We start from the raw sequence: 19,587 nt of genomic DNA, 5'->3' as shown, positions 1-19,587 counted from the left end.
CTCAACAAATTCTAGCTTTCCCTTTAATAGCTGATAGTAAGTAAAATTTACTTTATAGATGCATCAACTGATACTTTATTTGCTTTAAAAAATTCTGGTAAATTAAATAAAAACTTCAACACACTTAAACATATACAAATATATATCAGCCAAACTTGTTTTCAATTCTAATCAAGAATACAGAATCTATCAGGGGTGCCTAGGTGGCTTAGGCAGTTAAGCATCCAACTTCTGCTTAGGTCATGATCTCATGGCCCATGAGTCCAAGCCCTGCATCAGGCTCTGTGCTGACAGCTCAGAGCCTGCTTCAGATTCTGTGTCTCCCTCTCTCTCTGCCCTTCCCCATCTCTCTCTCTCTCTCTTTCTCTCTCTCTCTCTCTCTCTCAAAAATAAACATTAAAAAAAAAAAGAATACAGAATCTATCAGATTAAGAACTTTTTATCAAATTTTCAGAGAATTTCTTCTGAGTAAGGATCTATGTGAAATAACTCTCATTACTGCCAAGAATATATAGAATATAGAGTCCTGCTGAGTTCTTTACAAAAGCCAGATAATCTCATGTTGCCTGAAGCTCCCATTACTATTACAGTAGAGAAAACTAATCAGTTTGACAGTCCCAGAGCTAAGAATTCATTTTAAAAATACATATAACTCTTACTTACACTTGTCATTTATATCAATAAAAGAATTAAAGGAATTGCTTATTTTATAAGCAAACCACAGAAATATGGGACTATCAAACATAAATAATTTAAAAGTTAGAAGGTACAGGTACCCTTACTCTAGAGGTCTGAGTCTCCTCTCCTTTAAATAGGCAAACAATACAGCTTCTGGAAGTCCAAAGGAGGTGTCTCCTTAATAACTGCAGAGGAGAAAATTCTATACTGCAGCCTTCACCTGCATCCAGCAGCTATTACTGGAAACACATTAAAGTATTCATATTCACTCAAGTAAAGAGTTTCAGTGTGGGGGTGTTATCTACTTTAGTTTATGAGCAGCATTATATATTCAACCTAAAAATAAAGGCCCCGAGCTTTCATAATAAGATTTAAAATGTTTTGTAAAGTTAAATGCAGTGGAAAATTTCAGAAAGGATTATTAGTTAAGCAGCTCTGAATAAAGAGTATAACCAAACACAGTAAATATTTTAAGGATGTTTTTTTCTGAAAGCATTAGGTATATCACTATTGAGTTACATTGGTTTGTCTTCATCGTATATAAGCTGCATCTTTCATTTCTATGTGTCAATTTCCTAAACAAGACAATGAAGAAAAATAACTTCACTATACTATCCTAGCATGGAAGGACAATAGCTGTCTCAACATCTTGTATAATATATCCGGTCACTGACTTCATAACCCAAAACATTTTTAAGCTATCAATTTATTTAATATATTTATTTACACTGGTACACCTAGCATCTGTCATAGTGCATTGTCACTTGTAGTTCAGAGAAACTGCTAACATATCCAAAGCTTCTCATTTCTAAGTTCCATGGAATGCTTTAACATAAAATAGAGGTTACTCTGGATAGGCAAAATGACAAAACCATTAGTAACAAAGCTAATAGACATTCCTAATAGATGAGAGGTACATTATACATGAAAGGTACATCATTAAAATTGACTTTTATTTGCTGGTTTAGTTTTCAAAGCAAGATGAAATGAGAATGATCATACAGTACCTTACCCTTTCTACCGGTGAACCATAGCATGCAATGCCGAAACATAGCAGTGGCAGATGGCATTGGTGTTATTAACTATAAAAAGGATAATAGCAGAGAAATGACGGCTGGCAGACAACACACAGAAATGCAGATGAAATGAATGCAAACTTGCAGTTCTTGAAGCAAAGCAAAACCTTTAAGCCAAAGGTTGCCACTAGCTTCAATTTAATTTACATTTTGAGTTTTACACAGACAAACACTGCAACCTTCACAATCAGTCTTTAGACTCTTCATGCAGAAGCAGAACCATACTCCTGGATAAAGAAGATCAGCAACCTTCTGTAAACACAAGCCAGCAGCAGCAGCAGCCCATTACTTTCTCCCTTCACTGATTTTTATCCTTTAAATTTTTAATCTCCAATTGCAGCCAGATCCACAGTCGTTTCAAACAGATCTGTATCCACTGCAGATACAAATCCCTGCCTAACCTGCAGTACCACTTCATCCAGAACGTTCCTGTGCACTCATTCATGCAGATCAGTTGCAAAACCATTCAAGTCATCCAGCAAACAACCCAAAAGAGAAGGAAAGAAGCAGTTGGGACTGTGAAGAGAAAGAATCTCTTCTTTCAGCTCACCCTGGAAATGGAAGGTTTTCTGATCAACAGTTATTGTGAAGGTGCTGTCGTCCTCATCGTCTATACCAATCACAGCTCCCTGTGAAACAAAGAGCAAAATCCCAATAAGGCAAACAATGACATCAGCAATATTCACTACTGCTACAGCCCTGGAATGCTTAATGCACCGAGGACACTGGCAGTAAGCTAGACACAGAAAAGGGGAATCTGAGACTGTATTTTTGCTTAGGGAGGAAGAACTAAAGGAGAGGGGATGGCAGGGCACCGTAGTACTCTGCATAGCTACCTTCTATCCTTGCGTAAGGGGCATGGTTGTGGTGAGGGGGAGGGGACAAACATAGAAGCTGAGTCTAGAATCTGTGTTTCAGAGTCAGCCACTGAGGCTTTCTGAGCTTTGGACTACTCTCTAAAATTGGGGGGTCAGAAACCTCCACCTCACCCAGTTGTTGTGAGGCCAAAGAATGCAGGTCCTCTTCAGCAGGCTGCTTTGTGTTACACTTCTTAGTGCAGAAATGTCAGGTAACACTTGCTTCAAAACACTACCCCAATCAATTCTTCCCAGTGTGCCCCCATTTATACATGGCTGTGCAACTGCACTTTCCACTTTCTGCTGTAATTTTCTGTTCATATGTCTGCCTCCTCCCACTGAAGTGCCATGAGATCTTGGAAGTCAAGGACTACATTATTTATTTTGGTACATGACCCTTAAGTACACATCCAAGCTATGTTTTCTAATAAAAGCATGAACAACTCTTCAAAGACAGGGGAGGAAGGGAATGTATTTGTAAGTTGTTTGTACCAAGAAAGTGGATAGGCTGGGTTTTAAACTTTTTTTGTGTTCAACCTCAAGCAGCTCATGAAGACAACAGGAATTAAGAGACAGGAAGCTACTCAAAACAGGGAGTGTAACATTATAATCAGTGTCCTTAAGAAGTGTCTAAAGTATTCCAGAGAGAGAAGCTAGAGAACCTGAGATAGGCAAAATGCCCCAGGATGGTTACAAAAGTAACAGTGTGCCAAAGACAAAACCAGGACCTTGAAAACGGGGGTTGAAAAGAATCAGGGGGCCAAAATACCAAATCCCATGAAAAAAGGCTACTCCTATTACAAGAGGATTAGGTAATAGAGCCAAACATTTATTAAATCTCTTCTCAGAGGCCATCTGGATAAACCCCAACTATACGCAAACCCCACTGACCTGAATTACCTTATTCTTCAGTTTTGGATTGGGTTAGGATTGTTACCCCATTTTCAGATAAGGAAAGTATCTCCTGAGAGTATAATGACTTACCCAAGGTCACACAAAAAATGAATGTCAGAACCAGAACCACTGGCAGGATACCTACTTATTCCATGACAGCAAATATAGACACATTTCAGTGGGTAAGCAAGTGTGGGACTGGATCTTTCTGATTAACTGAGTTAGATGTATCAAATATTTGCTAAGTCATAACTAAATACAAAAATATGTGCTAGATACAGCTCTGTAATATGTAACAACAGTCCCTGCCTTCAAGGCACATATACTTCAGAGGAGGAGATAAAACATGCAAAGAGGTGAGTATAAAACAAGGCAAAAAATGATCTCTACATCGATGAACTTTGAAAACATCATGCTAAGTGAAAGAAGCTAGTCACAAAGGACCATAAGGTATAATTCCATTTATATGAAATGTCCAAAACAGGCAAATTCATAGAGACAAACAGTACATTAAAGTTTGCCTAGGGTTGTGGGGAAGGGAAGAAGTGGGGTAAAATAGGGAGTGACTGCTAACAGGTATGGATTTCTTTTTTTTTTTTTTTTTAATTTTTGTAATGTTTTATTTATTTTGAGAGAGAGAGCATGAGCAGGGGAGAGACAGGCAGAGGGGGGCAGAAGATCTGAAGTGGGCTCTGCACTGACAGCACAGAGTCCGATGCGGGGCTTAAACTCACAAACTGTGAGATCATGACCTGAGCTGATGTCAGACACTCAACCAACTGAGCCACCCTGGTGGCCCGCAGATACGGGTTTCTTTATGAAAACATTCTAAAATTGATTGTGGGAATGGTTGCTTGACTCTGTGAATATACTAAAAACAATGAATTGTATACTTTAAATGGGTGAATTGCACTGTATGTGAAACATATCTCAACAAAGCTGTTATAAATCACCCCAATCCCAAATGTCTTTCTTTTGGATCCCTTAATGTAAATTTACCATTTACCTGGTCAACTCAGATGGAAACCTCTAGGTTCTACACATGTCCTCCTTCATTCCATTCCCATAAGTTGTGCTCATTCCACCCTTGAACCATAATCTCAAATATGTCAATTCTTCTCCATCTATGAATTGCCAACACCCGAATTCAGGCTCTCATAACTACATGCTTGATAAGGCAGTCTGTCTCCCTTCAGTCTGGCTACCTTTTTAGTCCAGTCTTTTGCTATTGCTAGAGTAATATTTCTAATTTTTTTTTAACATTTTATTTATTTTTGAGACAGAGAGAGACAAAGCATGAACGGGGGAGGGTCAGAGAGAGGGAGACACAGAATCTGAAACAGGCTCCAGGCTCTGAGCTGTCAGCACAGAGCCCGACGCGGGGCTCGAACTCACGGACCGCAAGATCATGACCTGAGCCGAAGTCGGCCGCTCAACCAACTGAGCCACCCAGGCGCCCCAACTAGAGTAATATTTCTAAACTACAGAGTCTCACAAGAGAAAAAGATGTTTAAAACCTTCCTTGGGTCTCTGAACTAAGAGATAAAGTCAACATTTCTTCATAATGCCAATCAAGACTGTTCAAAATTTAACTAACTTAGGAAACTAACCTTTCCACTGTTATCAACTAGACCCTTCCTCCTTACCACACACAAAGGCCCTGTACATACAGCCCCAACATTTCTTCCACGCACTGGGGGGAAAAAAACTAAACACACCAATTAATTTCACTTTTTTATGTCCTTTCTTATGCTCAATTACCAACCATTTATGAAAAAAAGCAAAACCCCACATCTCCCCCTAGCTACAACCTCCTTTTTCACAAAGGAGTTTTTTTTTTTTCTTTTTAATGTTTACTTAACTTAGAAAGAGAGAGACAAAGTGCAAGAGGGGAAGGGGCAGAGAAAGGGAGACACAGAATCCAAAGTAGGCTCCAGGCTCTGAGCTGTCAGCACAGAGCCCGATGCAGGGCTTGAACTCACAAACCTCAAGATCATGACCTGAGCCGAAGGTGGACGCTTAACTACTACCAGATACCCCAAGAATCAAAAAAATTTTTTTAAAAACCTTTTTAATGTTTATTTATTTTTGAGAGAGAAAGAGGGACACAGTGTGAGTGGGGGAAGAGCAGAGAGAGAGAAAGACACAGAATCTGAAGCAGGCTCCAGGCTCTGAGCTATCACCACAGAGCCTGAGGCAGGGCTCGAACTCACAAACTGTGAGATCATGATCTGAGCGGAAGTCAGATGCTTAACTGAGGCGCGCCCCCCCCACCCCAAGAATTAATTTTTTTTAATGTTCATTGTTTATTTTTGAGACAGAGAGACAAGGCACGAGCAGGTGAGGGGCAGAGAGAGAGGAAGACACAGAATCTGAAGCAGGCTCCAGGCTCTGAGCTATCAGCACAGAGCCTGATGTAGGGCTTGAACTCACAAGCCATGAGATCATAACCTGAGCAGAAGTCGAATGCTTAACCGACTGAGTCACCCAGGCACCCCTCACAAAAGAGCTTTTTAACAATGTCTTAACCTTTCATCCACTCCTGCAATCTAGCTTCTTTCCCACCACTGCACCAAACTACAGTCGCACAGTTCTCCAATGACTGCTTTAGTACTCTCTAGTTATGTCATACACCACCAGTCTAAAGCACTGTTGCTGCTGCTGACCGGTTCCTTCTTGAAACTCTCCTTCAATGGCCCTTAATTACCTAAGCTGTGCTTCAGAAATATTTCTACTTAGGTACCTTTGACAACCTATACAGGAGAAAGTAGTCTTTTGTCACCCATTATAATTTATCTCTCCTCTGTCCAAATGCTTCTGTGAAGACTCTGGAAGATAGCTAACAATCTCCCAGTCCAATTGGGTCTTGCCATTATCCTGAACATTCTTCAACATACAGATGTACAATTCATTTGACAATCTGGCCTCCCAGTTTCCTGATTTGTTCAACTCAAATAAACTTCACTGCCATTCTCCTTCAGTCACTCATTCCCAATGGCAATACACCTGCACTACCAATATAACAGCCATTAGTCACACATGGGTATTTAAATTTTAATTAAAATTTAAAGTAAGTTACTCAGTCACATTTCAAGTGCTCAATAGCTACTACATGCGGTTAGTGGCTATGAAGCTAAGTGCAGATACAGAATATTTTAATAATTGCAAGAAGTCTACTGGACAGTGAGTGTTGCCCTAGATCTTGTCATCATAGAGACCTAAATCACAATAAATAGTTAATACTGCCTGTTACTGAATATTTTCAATGACCCAGGCACTATAAGCATTTTACATATTCTTTATCATTTGAAAACAACAACTTCATATTGAAAGGTGACATATACATAAATCATAACCCTACAAGCTTAGTGAAAAGAAGTTCCCTTTGTAACCTTTCTTAATCATTAGCCCCACTCTCCATTCCAAAGGTAAATACTATCTTTCTTTCCAACATTACAAATTATTTTTGTCTGTCTTTGAACTTTATACAAACGGACTTCTGCAATATACTTTTGTGTCTGGCTTCTTTCATTTAACATAATGCTTGTGAAATGCATCACAGTTATTGTATATAGCAGTAGTTTGTTCACTTTTATTGCTATATATAGTATTCTTTTGTATGGATTTTCCACAATTTATTTACAGTCCCATTGTAGATGGATATTTATGTTGTCTCCTGTTTTTGATTCATAGGATCATGCTGCTAAGGCATTCTTATGTATCTCTCTCATTATACATATGCTTATATTTTTATTAGGTACATATCTAGGAGTAAATTTGCTAGGTCATAGGAAATCTACATGCCAATTTTATTTTTTTTATTTTTTAATTGTTATTTATTTATTTGTAGTTTGAGAGAGGGAGGGAGGGGGGACAGAAAGAGAGAATGGGGGAGAGAAGGAGAGAAGGAGAGAAAGAGAGAAAAATCCCAAGTGGCTCCACGCTCAGCATAGAGCCTGATGTGAGGCTCAATACCACAACCCTGGGATCATTACCTGAGCCAAAATCAAGAGTCAGATGCCCAACCAACTGAGCCACCCAGGCACCCCTATTTATTGTTTTAAATAGGCTCTATGTCCAATATGGGGCTTAAACTTATGACCCTGAGATCAAGAGTCACATGCTCTACCAACTGAGCCAGCCAGGCACCCTTGCACATGCCAGTTGTAAAAGATACTGTCAAATAATTCTCAAAAGTGGCTGTGCCAATTACACTCCAACCAATGGTCTACAAAAGTTTCAACTGCTCCACATCTTCACTAATATTGTTGTACTTTAGTCATTCTGGCAGGTGAGTAGTGCTATCTTATAGTGGGTTTAATATACATTTCATTTCCCTGATAACTAATAAGGTTAAGTATCTTTTCATGTTTCTTGGCTATTTGAATATCCTCTTGTGAAATAGTGACAAGACTGGACGATTATTTTATAATTATCTGTAGAAGCTTTTTACATATCTTGGATATGAACCCTTCTCTAGTTATGAATTAGGCAAGTATCTTCTCCCATCCTGTTGCCAGTCTTTGTATTCTCATAAAGATGTCCATGAAGAATTCTTAATTTTAGTGTAGTACAATGTATTAATTTCACACTTTATGATTGGGCTTTCTGTGTTTTAAGAAGTCTTTCCCAATCTCAAGGCCATGAAAATATTCTCTCCAATGTTATCTTTTAGAAGTCTTTACATATGGATATCAGGCGAAGTAAATCCTCCACCTTTTTTCTCTTGGCCTTTATAAGTTATAAATCAACATCAGCACCACAGTCAATGTCCAGGTCCCCCTAGGCCACCAGGTGAGAACAAGTCACCATTTCTACTGGGGGTCTGTTGGTTGACTGAGATGGCAGGAATCAGAAGTGGGTGTTCTTGGTCCTTTATAAACCTGAATAAGCAGAACAAGTTACACAAAAACTTGCTAGGATTCTGATGGAATGAACTGGGACTGCCAAATATTTAAGTCTCTTTACATTTCAATGTTTATAGTTTTCTGAGTAGAGGTCTTGTCCACCTTTCATTAATGTTTATTAAGTGATTAATGTTTTTGATGCTATAGTAAATATTCTTTAATTTTAAAAATTAATTTTCTAATTACTAGTTGTTAGTATATTAAAATACAGTTTATTTTGTATAATGACCTTGTATCCAGTAATCTTGCTAAATTCATCTATCAATTCTAATAGTAAATCTGTAAATTCTCTTGAATTTTCTGTTAAGTTGCTACAAATAATAACAGTTTTAGTTGTTCTACTCCAATTCTTATACCTTATATTATTTTTCGTGCTTTATCCATTGACTAAGAATGCCAGTGCATGTGTGGTTAAAGACTGCCACTAGAAGAGCAGATGACGGTGAATGTAAGTGATGACAGAGGGCATCCTTGCCCTTGGTCTCTCTCCCATTGTCCTCTGTAGCTATTTAAAACCTTCTCTATTTTCCTTGAACTCCCAACAACAACATAAGCAGTCATCAGGTAGAAACTCTAGACCTGCTATGCCCTCTCACCCAAACATTCACCTGCATCTATACCTACTCTTGCTTCCTTTCCACTTGTCATAATGGAAAAAGGGCTCCAACCCATCACTGTTCCTTAGATCTCTTACTCTACCAAATTTTCAACTTCTTTGACTACTGGCTCTTTCCCAACAGCATTTACACATGTTGAAATTCTTTACCCTATTTAACAACAACAATCATTCATTCAATTGTACATCCTCATCTAGCAACTGGCCCACACCTCTCATTCCCTTCCAGTCAACATTATTATTTAGATTTGTTCAAGCCTCCTAAATTGTTTTAGCCTCCCATTCCTTGTGGGATATGTAACCACATCAATGGCTCTTCTTCACCTTCAAGTAAGGTGACCATATGACTTGGTTTGCCTGGGACAGTTCCAGATTATTTCTGTTGTCCTGGCATAATAATGAATAGAGTATCCTGGTCTTTTATTCTTGAGTGTCTGGTTTAAGGGATATGGTCACGCTGGCATAGCCTAGCCTACAATGTCCTCAGTGATTTGCTCCATGCCTACCTCTCATCTCTTATCAAATTCTACAGTTGGACAGTTTGAGGTTTACCAGTTGTCCCAGGCTCTCTTCCACCAAACATTCATCCTTTCACTTTATCTGAGTGTATGCTACTTTATTTTTTACATTTGGTAAAGCAAAACTCTGCTAATCCACATATTGAATAACATTCTACCTTAAACAAGTTCTTTACGATGCAAACCCACCAAAATACCAAAGTTTTTATTTCAGTCTGCTTTTATGACCCACTGTACCAACATAGTAAACACATATATTTTTCACTTACTTCTCAGGATTTCTATTCTGAATATATGAGATGCTCCACCTTGCAGGTTATCAGTACTTTGTGTTCACCAAGATACCTGCTGCTTCAGGGTCACACTATCCAAGTTCCAGATAGAAAGTAACTAGAGCTGGAGTCTAGTGCAACCAGATGAAATTTCTGACTTTCTCTCTTCTTTCTTCTACACACAAACATACCCCAGACATGAGTCATAGTTCTGGTACCAAAGACAGAAAGTTTTGCTCTCATGGCTTAGAAGAAAAACAGAACAAAACAAAACAGAACACCATAAAACAGAATTCTGGCTATTTTGGGCCAATCTCCCTTTGCAAGAAGAGAAAATTGAATTGGTAAACTGGATCTAAGATAGTAAGAAAGAAATGATGACTCCTCTGGGACACAGACTGCTCACACAGCTCCTAAAAGAAATGTACACAATGTTATAAATACACAGCACAGCCACTCCCACAGTAACTCTACAACCACATCCTTTCTCTCCCTGCTGAAATATTAGAAACCTATCTTACATCCATATAACACATTTAAATATGAACTTGGAGATTCAGACAGAACAGGTATTACGCTTCTTTAGAAATTAGAAAACAGGCTCAGAGAGGTTAAAAAAAAAAAATTGTCCAAGGTCCTACAACTAAAAGGCAGGAGAATTCGGGTTTTGGAATTCCTGATCCAAAGCCCTTTCTTAATAGGGCATTGTTATAATAAGCAACATTCACTAATTACTTCAATAGATTTATTAAATACCTATTCTGGGCCAGGAACATTAATAGCCAAGGAATATAAATAGGAGTAAAATATATCTCTGCCCTTGAAGAGCACATCATCTAGAGGGGAAAGAGAGGAGTCAACAATACAGAAGGAAATAGGAAAGCCTGAGGTCTGGCCTGCTTACCCAAATGCTGTTGCATGGAGGACCTATTTTAACATCATTCATTGATTTAACGTATATTTATTAAATTTTCTAGACATTACTATAGCTAATAGGAATAGATCAGTGAACAATCTGCTTTGCTGTTTTCACTAAATATTGTTTTGAGGTTTCTTAGTGCTGTGTGTGTGTGTGTGTGTGTATGTGTGTGTGTGTGTGTGTGTGTGTATATACACACACACACACACACACACACACACACAAACTTTTCATGCTGAGAATATATGTGGACATATACACGCACACACACACAATCTATTTTGAGAATACATATGTACGTTTTACCTGCTATATAGTATTTCTACTATATAAGTATTCCACAATGTGTCAGTTTCCTAACATTTAGGTTATTTTTCATTTTTCCTGTTCCAATAATCCAGCAATGACCATTACTGTATATGTCTCCTGGTAACACTTCTATAAGAAAGTAAGAATAGGCTCTAAAATGGAATGAGTTCCAATTTTATGTAGAGTTGGGCACATCTTTAACTTTATTAAATACTACAAAATGTCTCCGTAAGTGTTGTATTGATTTATATCCCAACCAGTACTATATGAAAGTTCTTACATCCCCAATCATTAGCCAACACTAGGAATAATCAGACTTCATAAATCCTTGACAATGTGATAAAAATACTATCTTCCTGGAGTTTTAATTTGCATTTTCTGGTATCACTGAAATTAAGAACCTAGTTGCATTTATTGCCATTCTTATTTCCTCTTATATGAATTGAGGGTACATATCCTTTGTGCATTTTCTTTTAGGCATTCTTTTGTCTTTTTTACTGATTGGTATGTGTTCTTTGGGATTTCTTTTTGTCTTTTTTATTATTAATCTGTAGGATTTTAAAAATATACCCTGGATATTAATCTTTTGTCAGTTATATGAATTGTAAATATCTTCACTCCTGTCCACGCATTATCTTTCTCTTCAATTGTGGTGTCTTTTGGTTGTTGGTGGTGGTCAAAAGTTTTAAAATTTGAAGGTTATCAAATCTACCAATCTCTTCTATCATGGTTTGTGCTTTAAAACATCCTATTCTGTCTTGACCTCATAAAGACATTCTTCTATATATTCTTACAAGTATGAATTTTCATTTTATACCTTTAATACTTCTGGAATTTATTGTGTATAGCATAAGGTAGGAAGTAAATTTTATTTTTCCCATATGGGCAGTCACTTGATCCAGCTTCATTTACTGAGTGACAGTATCTGGTTTGAAATGTTATCATATTCTGAACTGTCATAGTTGTGTGGTTCTATTTGAGTTTTCTCTTCTTTGCCACTGATCAATTTCTTTCCTCTTATATCAACACCATATCATTTGAATTACCAGTTTCATAAAAAGTCTTAGAAAGGGCAAATCCCCCAACTCCTTATTCTTCAAATTTTTCTTGCCCCTTTACCATTTTAAATGACTTTTAGAATCACCGTGGCAAGTCATTTAATAAGCCTAATTGTGGTTTTGACTGAATCACATGTATTTACAGATTAATTTAAGGGATATAAGCATATACATGATATTGAGTTTAACAAGTAGGAATAGTATAGATTTTTTTAATGGTCAGAACTTCCTTTAGTCTTTCAGTGATGTGTTAGTTTTCCTCCACCAAAGGAATGCACAGATCTTGTAAAATATATCCCTAATAACTTCTGGCTATTATATTTTTTAATAACGTTTTTCTAATTGTTTGTGGGTTGTATAAGGAACACTATATGTTTTCTGCATATTGATTTGATATCCAAAAGCTTTGCTGAAGGTTAGTCTTTCAAATAGTTTTTCTGTAGATTCTTGTGATTTTTTTTTATGTAGACAAACATTATCATCTGCAAATACCAGTAATGTTTATTCTTCTCTTCCAATCCTTTTTCTTTGAATTCTTATTTCTTATTCTTGTGTTACACATTTGCCAGGACCTATAGTACGGTTACAGAGACATCATCAGCAAATCCTAATTCTCATTCCTCCTTCCAGGCCTTATATTTTCCATATCTTTTGTCTTATAGCATTTACTAGGACCTCCAGAGCACAATATTTAAAGGAGTAGCAAAAGCAGCCACTTATGTTTGCTACTGACTTTAAAGAGAATGCTTCTACTATTTCACTATTAGATACACTGTAGTATTGCAGTAAATACCCCTTATCAGGTTGAGATTATTCTCTTCTATTTCTAGCTTGCTTAATCTTGAAGGCATGTTTCACTTTAGTCACTGCTTCTTTTGCATTTATTCAAATGATCATGTAGTTCTCCCTCTTTTGATCTATTAATAGGATAAATAACTTTAATTAATTTTCAAATTAGCATCATAGTATTACTAGAATAAACTTCATTTGGTCATAATACTTTTTTTTTTTTTAATTTTTTTTTTCAACGTTTATTTTTATTTTTGGGACAGAGAGAGACAGAGCATTAACGGGGGAGGGGCAGAGAGAGAGGGAGACACAGAATCAGAAACAGGCTCCAGGCTCTGAGCCATCAGCCCAGAGCCCGACGCGGGGCTCGAACTCACGGACCGTGAGATCGTGACCTGGCTGAAGTCGGACGTTTAACTGACTGCGCCACCCAGGCGCCCCATAATACTTTTTTTTTATACATCACTGTGTATGGTTTGCTGTATTTTGTTTAGGACTTTGACATCTATATTAATAAAGGACACAAGCCTAAAAATTTCTTTTGTTATTTTTTTATTACTTTATTATTACCTTTTTCTTTTTCTAATTTTTAGAGTTAATGCTTAGTTCATTAATTTTCAATCACTGTTTTATATTAAAATTATAAATCACAGACTGCCTTAGATGCAGCTTTAACATGTGATCCTTTCATTATTATTCAGGTTTAAATATTTCATAATTTCCATTATTATTTCTACATTCACCAATGAATTATTTAGAAGTATGTTTGTAAGGCAGTGGGTGGTTACTGTTTTGTTAAAGGTTTCTTAATTTATTCCACTTTTGTCAAGGAATGTTATCTATGTGAACTGTGTTTTTGTTATTCTTTTTCCATAATAATTTAAATTTCTTTTTCTTAAGGTATAGTAGGTCTCATATTAATACTGTTTCTAAGCTTTCTTTTGGCTAACATTTCCTGGCTAACATTTCATCACTTTCTTATTTTTTTTTAAGTTTGTTTATTTATTTTTGAGAGGGAGAGAGAGAATCCCAAACAGGCTTTGCTCAGCATGGAGCCTGATTCAGGCTCCATCCCACAGCAGCAAGATCATGACCTGAGCCAAAATCAAGAGTCAGACACTTAACTGACTGAGCCACCCAGGTGCCTCCATCACTTTCCTATTTTTAATTTAATTTGTAATTATGAAATATTGCAAACATTCAGAAAATATAGCAAAATGTTATGTATGTGTCAATGAAAAGATTAAACAGAAATTTACATCTTCCCCAAGGGACGATATTTTCAGTGTCAAATTCAGGAAGAGATGATGTTTGCAAAAAAGCTAATGAATTAACAAAAAAGGCAGAAATTAATAGAGTCATTTTTCATAATGAAATGACAAAAAAACAGACAAAAGTTCTTACAGGATGCAGCTCTAAGGGGACAAAACTGAGATGTTAACATTTGAAAAAATAATGTAGAATCAATGAAATAAGGCACTAGCAGAAAAAGTCAGTGCTAAAACTATGTTTTTTCTGTTTCACCACATTTTATTTTCTGTTGTAGTTAAGTTCATTTTGGAAGGCTATTTCTTTCTTTTTTTTTTTTTTTCCTTCAATTTAGTTAACATACAGTTCAATATTGGTTTCAGGAGTAGAATTCAGTGATTCACCACTTACATACAACACCCAGTGCTCATCACAAGTACCCTCCTGAATACCCATCACCCATCTAGCCCATCTCCCTCCATCAACCCTCAGTTTGTTCTCTATCACTAAGAGTCTATTGGGGCAGCTGGGTGGCTTCAGTCAGTTAAGCATCTGACTTCAGCTGAGGTCACGATCTCACGATTTGTGGGTTCAAGCCCGCCATCAGGCTCTGTGCTGACAGCTTAGAGTCTGGAGCCTGCTTCAAATTCTGTATCTCCCGCTCTCTCTGTCCCTCCCTGGCTCAGTCTGTCTGTCTGTCTGTCTGTCTCTCTCTCTCTCTCTCTCAAAAACAAATAAACATTAAAATTAAAAAAAAAAAAGAGAGAGACTCTTGTGGTCTGTTTCCCTCTCTCCTCTTTTCCCCCCTTCCTGTATGTTTATCTGTTTTGTTTCTTAGATTCCACATATGAGTGAAATCATATGGTATTTGTCTTTCTCTGATTGACTTATTTCACTTAGCATAATACATTCTAGCTCCATCCATGTTGTTGCAAATGGCAAGATTTCATTCTTTTTGATGACTGAGTAATATTCGTGTGTGTGTGTGTGTGTGTATAAAACTTCTTCTTTATTCATCAGTCAATGGACATTTGGGCTCTCTCCATAGTTTAGCTATTGTTAATAATGCTGCTATACACATTGGGGTGCATGTACCCCAGTGCTAAGACTAGTAATAATCCATCACAATACACTGCTGACCTCTCTTGTGATGAACTAAAAGAAAAGAGAACAGATGACATATCCCTCAGGAAATCAGTCAACTCTGATGACCAGCACAACTGGTAAATGGAGTATTCAGTTTCACTGGACTGGGTAAAAACTGTTACTGTATTAGAATACTTTTTAATATATCAATTAATTTTATATTCATAATTCTATGAGTAAATAACATGATGCCCATTCCAGAAAATAGGACTCAGCATGGAATAGATGAGTTGCCTAAAGATACGAGCTAGTAAGAGGCAGAATCTGGATTTGAATTCCATTTTATGTATGGCTTGTTTTTATCTATATCTCACACTACCTTTTTAGTATTATTACTTCTCCCTTTTGCAGATTTTTCCTGGAAATGCCAGTACTTTGCTTTTGGCTAGTATGTGTGTGGGACAGATGGAATCAGACCCTAGGTCTCAACCAACATTTTACTTTTCCGTCAAGGCAAGGGCACCATCTAGTGGCATATACTTTGTCACCAATGTAGTCAAAGACAAATAGATGGGAAGGAAATGGTTTTTCACAGTTCCGCTTTCCTCCACTGGTTTGACACTACCTTGTCACAAGTTGGAGAGTGTCTGCATTAACTCTTGTAAGTCAAAAAGAACAGGAGTCTGGTAACACTAAAGATTAAACAGAGTTTAGTAATGAGACAGACTCAAGTTCAATCCTAGATTCACCATTTACTTTGTGACCTTGGTAAGTTGCTAAAAGTAGCCTGAGTCTGTCTCCTTATCTGTAAAATGAAATAACATCATTTACCTGACAAGATTATTATGGGATTACATGTGAAAATCATCCAGCACACTACCTGCTAGGAGAGCTTCCTCAATAACTACTTGTTCCTTTCCCTATTCTCCTTTAATGTAGATTAAAACCACCTGTGTGTTCTGCTTTGTTTTTGTTTTTAATTTTAAGTAGGCTCCACACCTAATGTGGGGCCTGACCTCAAGACCCTGACATCAAGAGTCACATGGTCTACCAAATAAGTCAGCAGGCACCCCCTGCTTTGTTTTTTTTAGAAATCATACCATACCACTGGCTCATACTGTGTTGAAGATAACTTCCATAGTTCTTTTGCAAGCAAACTATAGTAAAGGCAAATTCCACAACATTTATTCATTATTTTTCTAAATCTACAAAATCAACACTAAGCATTTTTTGAGTACCTACTTACTACATAAGCAGACACTGTGACAGTGGATGGGAACTCACTATTGAGTAGGGAAAACAGATAAAATAACATGTAATACTATGTAATAAGTACTTTCATGGATATAAGTGGCAAATGTAAAGATACAGGAGGACCAAGTCTGTTTAGACGGATGTGGATCAGAAGTGCTATACAGAAGAAGGAACATTTGAAAACTCTTTAAAAGATGAGCTTACCAGACAAAGCACAGAATTTCTGTCATAAGAAAAAAATATATCAGTATATCAAAAACAATGATGAATGAAGAAACACAGTGAGGAAATACAAGTACAGTGTGGTTGGAACACAGTCTGGGATGGATGGAGAGGCAGGGAGAGATCTATGGCCCAAGACAATCAATGATAGCTCATTAAGCTCACTTGGAATCTAGATGTTAAATGCACTGTCTATTGCCACCATTATCATCATCGTCATCCATAGCAGTTATCATGTATTAGATGTGTAATATGTGCCCAACCCTGTCCATATATAATTGCTAAGCCTTACAACAACCCTGTAAATTATAGTTTATCTTCACAGAGGTTAAGAAATGTGCCCAATGGCACAAAGTCAGTAAGGGGTGGAGCTGAGTGAGATTTAACCCCAGGTCTCTGACTCTACTACACCAGTTGCCCCAAACTTGGCTACACAATAAAATCACCTGGAGAATCTATTTTAAAAAATAGGTTCTAGGGGCGCTTGGGTGGGTCAGTCAGTTAAGCATCCGACTCTTGGGTTTCAGCTCAGGTCATGACCTCATGATTTGTGAGTTCAAGCCCCGCGTCAGGCTCCATGCTAGAAGTGCAGAGCCTGCTTGGGATTCTTTCTCTCACTCTCTGTCTACCCCTCCCACTCTTGTTCTCTTTCTCTCTCTCTCTCTTAAAATAAATAAATTAATTAAAAAAAATAAAAAACATGTTCTAGACCCTATTCTAAAACAGTTTGTCTAGAGAGTAGGAGGAGGGAACATAATTGTAAACAAAGTCTCCAAATGATTCTGAAATAGGAAGCCAAATGGCAGTCCAGCACTTTGAAAATACCACAAAGACTCTTAAACCACACACACACACACACACACACACACACACACACACACACACACACACACACAATGAATTCACAGCTTCCATCTATGTGCCAGGTGCTTAATTGTCACAAAATTCTGCAAGGGTATTATAATCCCCACTTTAAAGAGAAAACTCAAACTCAGGAAGCTTACAGACAGCTTCCCTCTTGCAGTCAACATGTAAAAGGCAAAAATAAGATTCAAACACAGGTATATCTGTTCTTCTCTGTCATGCTCTGTGGTAAGCTACATTCTAAAAAAAGAAAAAAGAAAGACCCTAGATGACCCTTGCCCCTATACAATCTCCCTTTCATAGGTGGGTGGAAACCTATGAATGTGATGACCTATCTATGCAGTTATTATATTACAGAATGAGTTATCACTGGAGTGGTTATGGCAAAAGGGAGATTATCTGGTGGTGTGACCTAATCATACGAGGCCTTTTAAAAGCGGTGTTTTTTGCAGCTAGTAGCAAAATGGGGAGTAAGAGAGATACAAAGCACTAGAAGGATTCAAGGTATCTGCCCTGCCACCTTGAAGATGGAAGGGGACACATGACAAATAGTATGTGCAGCTTTTAGAAGTTGAGAGAAGAACCCAGATGACAGCTAGCAAGAAAAAAAGAACCTCAGTCCTACAGTCACAAGGAACTGAATTTTGTCAATAACCTGAATGACCTGGACCCTTAGATTCTTCCTCAGGGCCTCCAGATAAGAGCTCAGCCCAGTGAGCGGAAGGACTGGGATTTCCCTTTCCTTCAAACACAGCCATTTTAAGGTCAGATCACCTGGAAAACCCAGGAAATCAATCTGCAAAGTGGCAGAAGGATATCCACAGGTGGAGGGAGACAGCATGGCAGAATCAAGGTGCGTGTATGTGAATGGCACAGGCATGGAGAGGAGAGAACCCCTTCTGTGGAGAGATAAAAGGGAGAGAAAGAGAGGCTATGGAATTGCGGCACTGAGTTGAAACAAAAGGAAAACCTCTCCGGACCACACACTGGGGAACAAGAAATACAGAGAGTGCCAGCTTCTACTCTGCAAACAGCCTTAGCTGCTGAATATCAGGCTCAATTAAGCCTGAACCGTGTGCACATGCCTGGCAGGGGAAAAGCGACCTCAGGGGCGCACTGAGAGAGGTCTCCGAACTCAAGTACTGTGGGAAGAGGGTTTATTGCCTCCCCAAGGACAAAAGATGCTGCAGGCTCCAGCCAAAGGACTTTTATCTGCAGAGCTGAGTGACGCTACCCCAGAAGAGGGCCCTCAGAGGGTCCACCCCAGAAGAGGTGCAGGGTCCTTTAAGACATCAGGTTTTGAATCCCAGCCAAGTGCCTGGGGGGGGGGGAGAACTGTGGAGCAGGGCAAGCCAACTGCTACACTGTGAGGGCTGCCTGAACAGCATGTTTTGAGGCACCTGGTCTGGGAAGGAGAGGTTGAGGTGTTGCCATTTTTCTCCCCAACACCAACACAGTGGGACTTCAGAGATCAGCACAGTGGCCCCCAGAGGAGGGGACCTGCTTACACCAAACCCCACCCCTCCGTGCCTGGTAACCTCTTATTTACAGAGACTGATCTATTGAGGAAACTGATGGCCTCTCCTCCAGACCAGCACAGCCACTGGTCCCAGGCACCAACAGACAACTGTTTTGTGTTTTTGTCGGTTAGTGTGTTTGTCTGTTTGCTCTTCTCTTTTTCTTTCAGGTTCATAGTTTCTGATTTGTTTTTGGTCAATTCTATATACATACATACATACACATAGGGTTTTTTTCGGTTTTGTTTGTTTAATTAGGCATTTGTATTACATTCTTTTTATGCCTTTTCTATATCTCCTTTATTTTCCTTTCTCTCTCTCTGGATTAAACCTTATAGGGTTTTCTGTGTTTGTTTTTTGTTTTTTATTCTCTGCTTGGTCTTTTTCACCCCTTTCATTTTTGTCTTGCGGGGGCGGGGGGGGGGGAGCCTGATTCCATACAAAGGGATACCTTTTCCATACCTTTCCTTTTTTCAAGCGTTGCTTCAACAAACAAATCAAAG

The 19,587-nt window shown here is 38.2% G+C and overlaps 1 protein-coding gene across 6 annotated transcripts in view; it reads right to left on the bottom strand.

Annotated features, from left to right (window-relative positions):
* Positions 1–19,587, bottom strand: part of OSBPL9 (oxysterol binding protein like 9) — a 191,603-nt gene that overhangs the window by 113,377 nt on the left and 58,639 nt on the right. For all 6 annotated transcript variants that reach the window (XM_011284993.4, XM_045035813.1, XM_011284994.4 and 3 more), the window contains exon 3: positions 2,305–2,383. In XM_011284993.4, coding sequence (XP_011283295.1) covers positions 2,305–2,383 — 79 coding nt within the window. The remainder of the gene's footprint in view (positions 1–2,304; positions 2,384–19,587) is intronic.

Source organism: Felis catus, chromosome C1, assembly GCF_018350175.1.
Source record: "Felis catus isolate Fca126 chromosome C1, F.catus_Fca126_mat1.0, whole genome shotgun sequence".
NCBI classification, from domain to species: domain Eukaryota; kingdom Metazoa; phylum Chordata; class Mammalia; order Carnivora; family Felidae; genus Felis; species Felis catus.
This window is presented reverse-complemented; position numbering and strand designations above follow the sequence as displayed.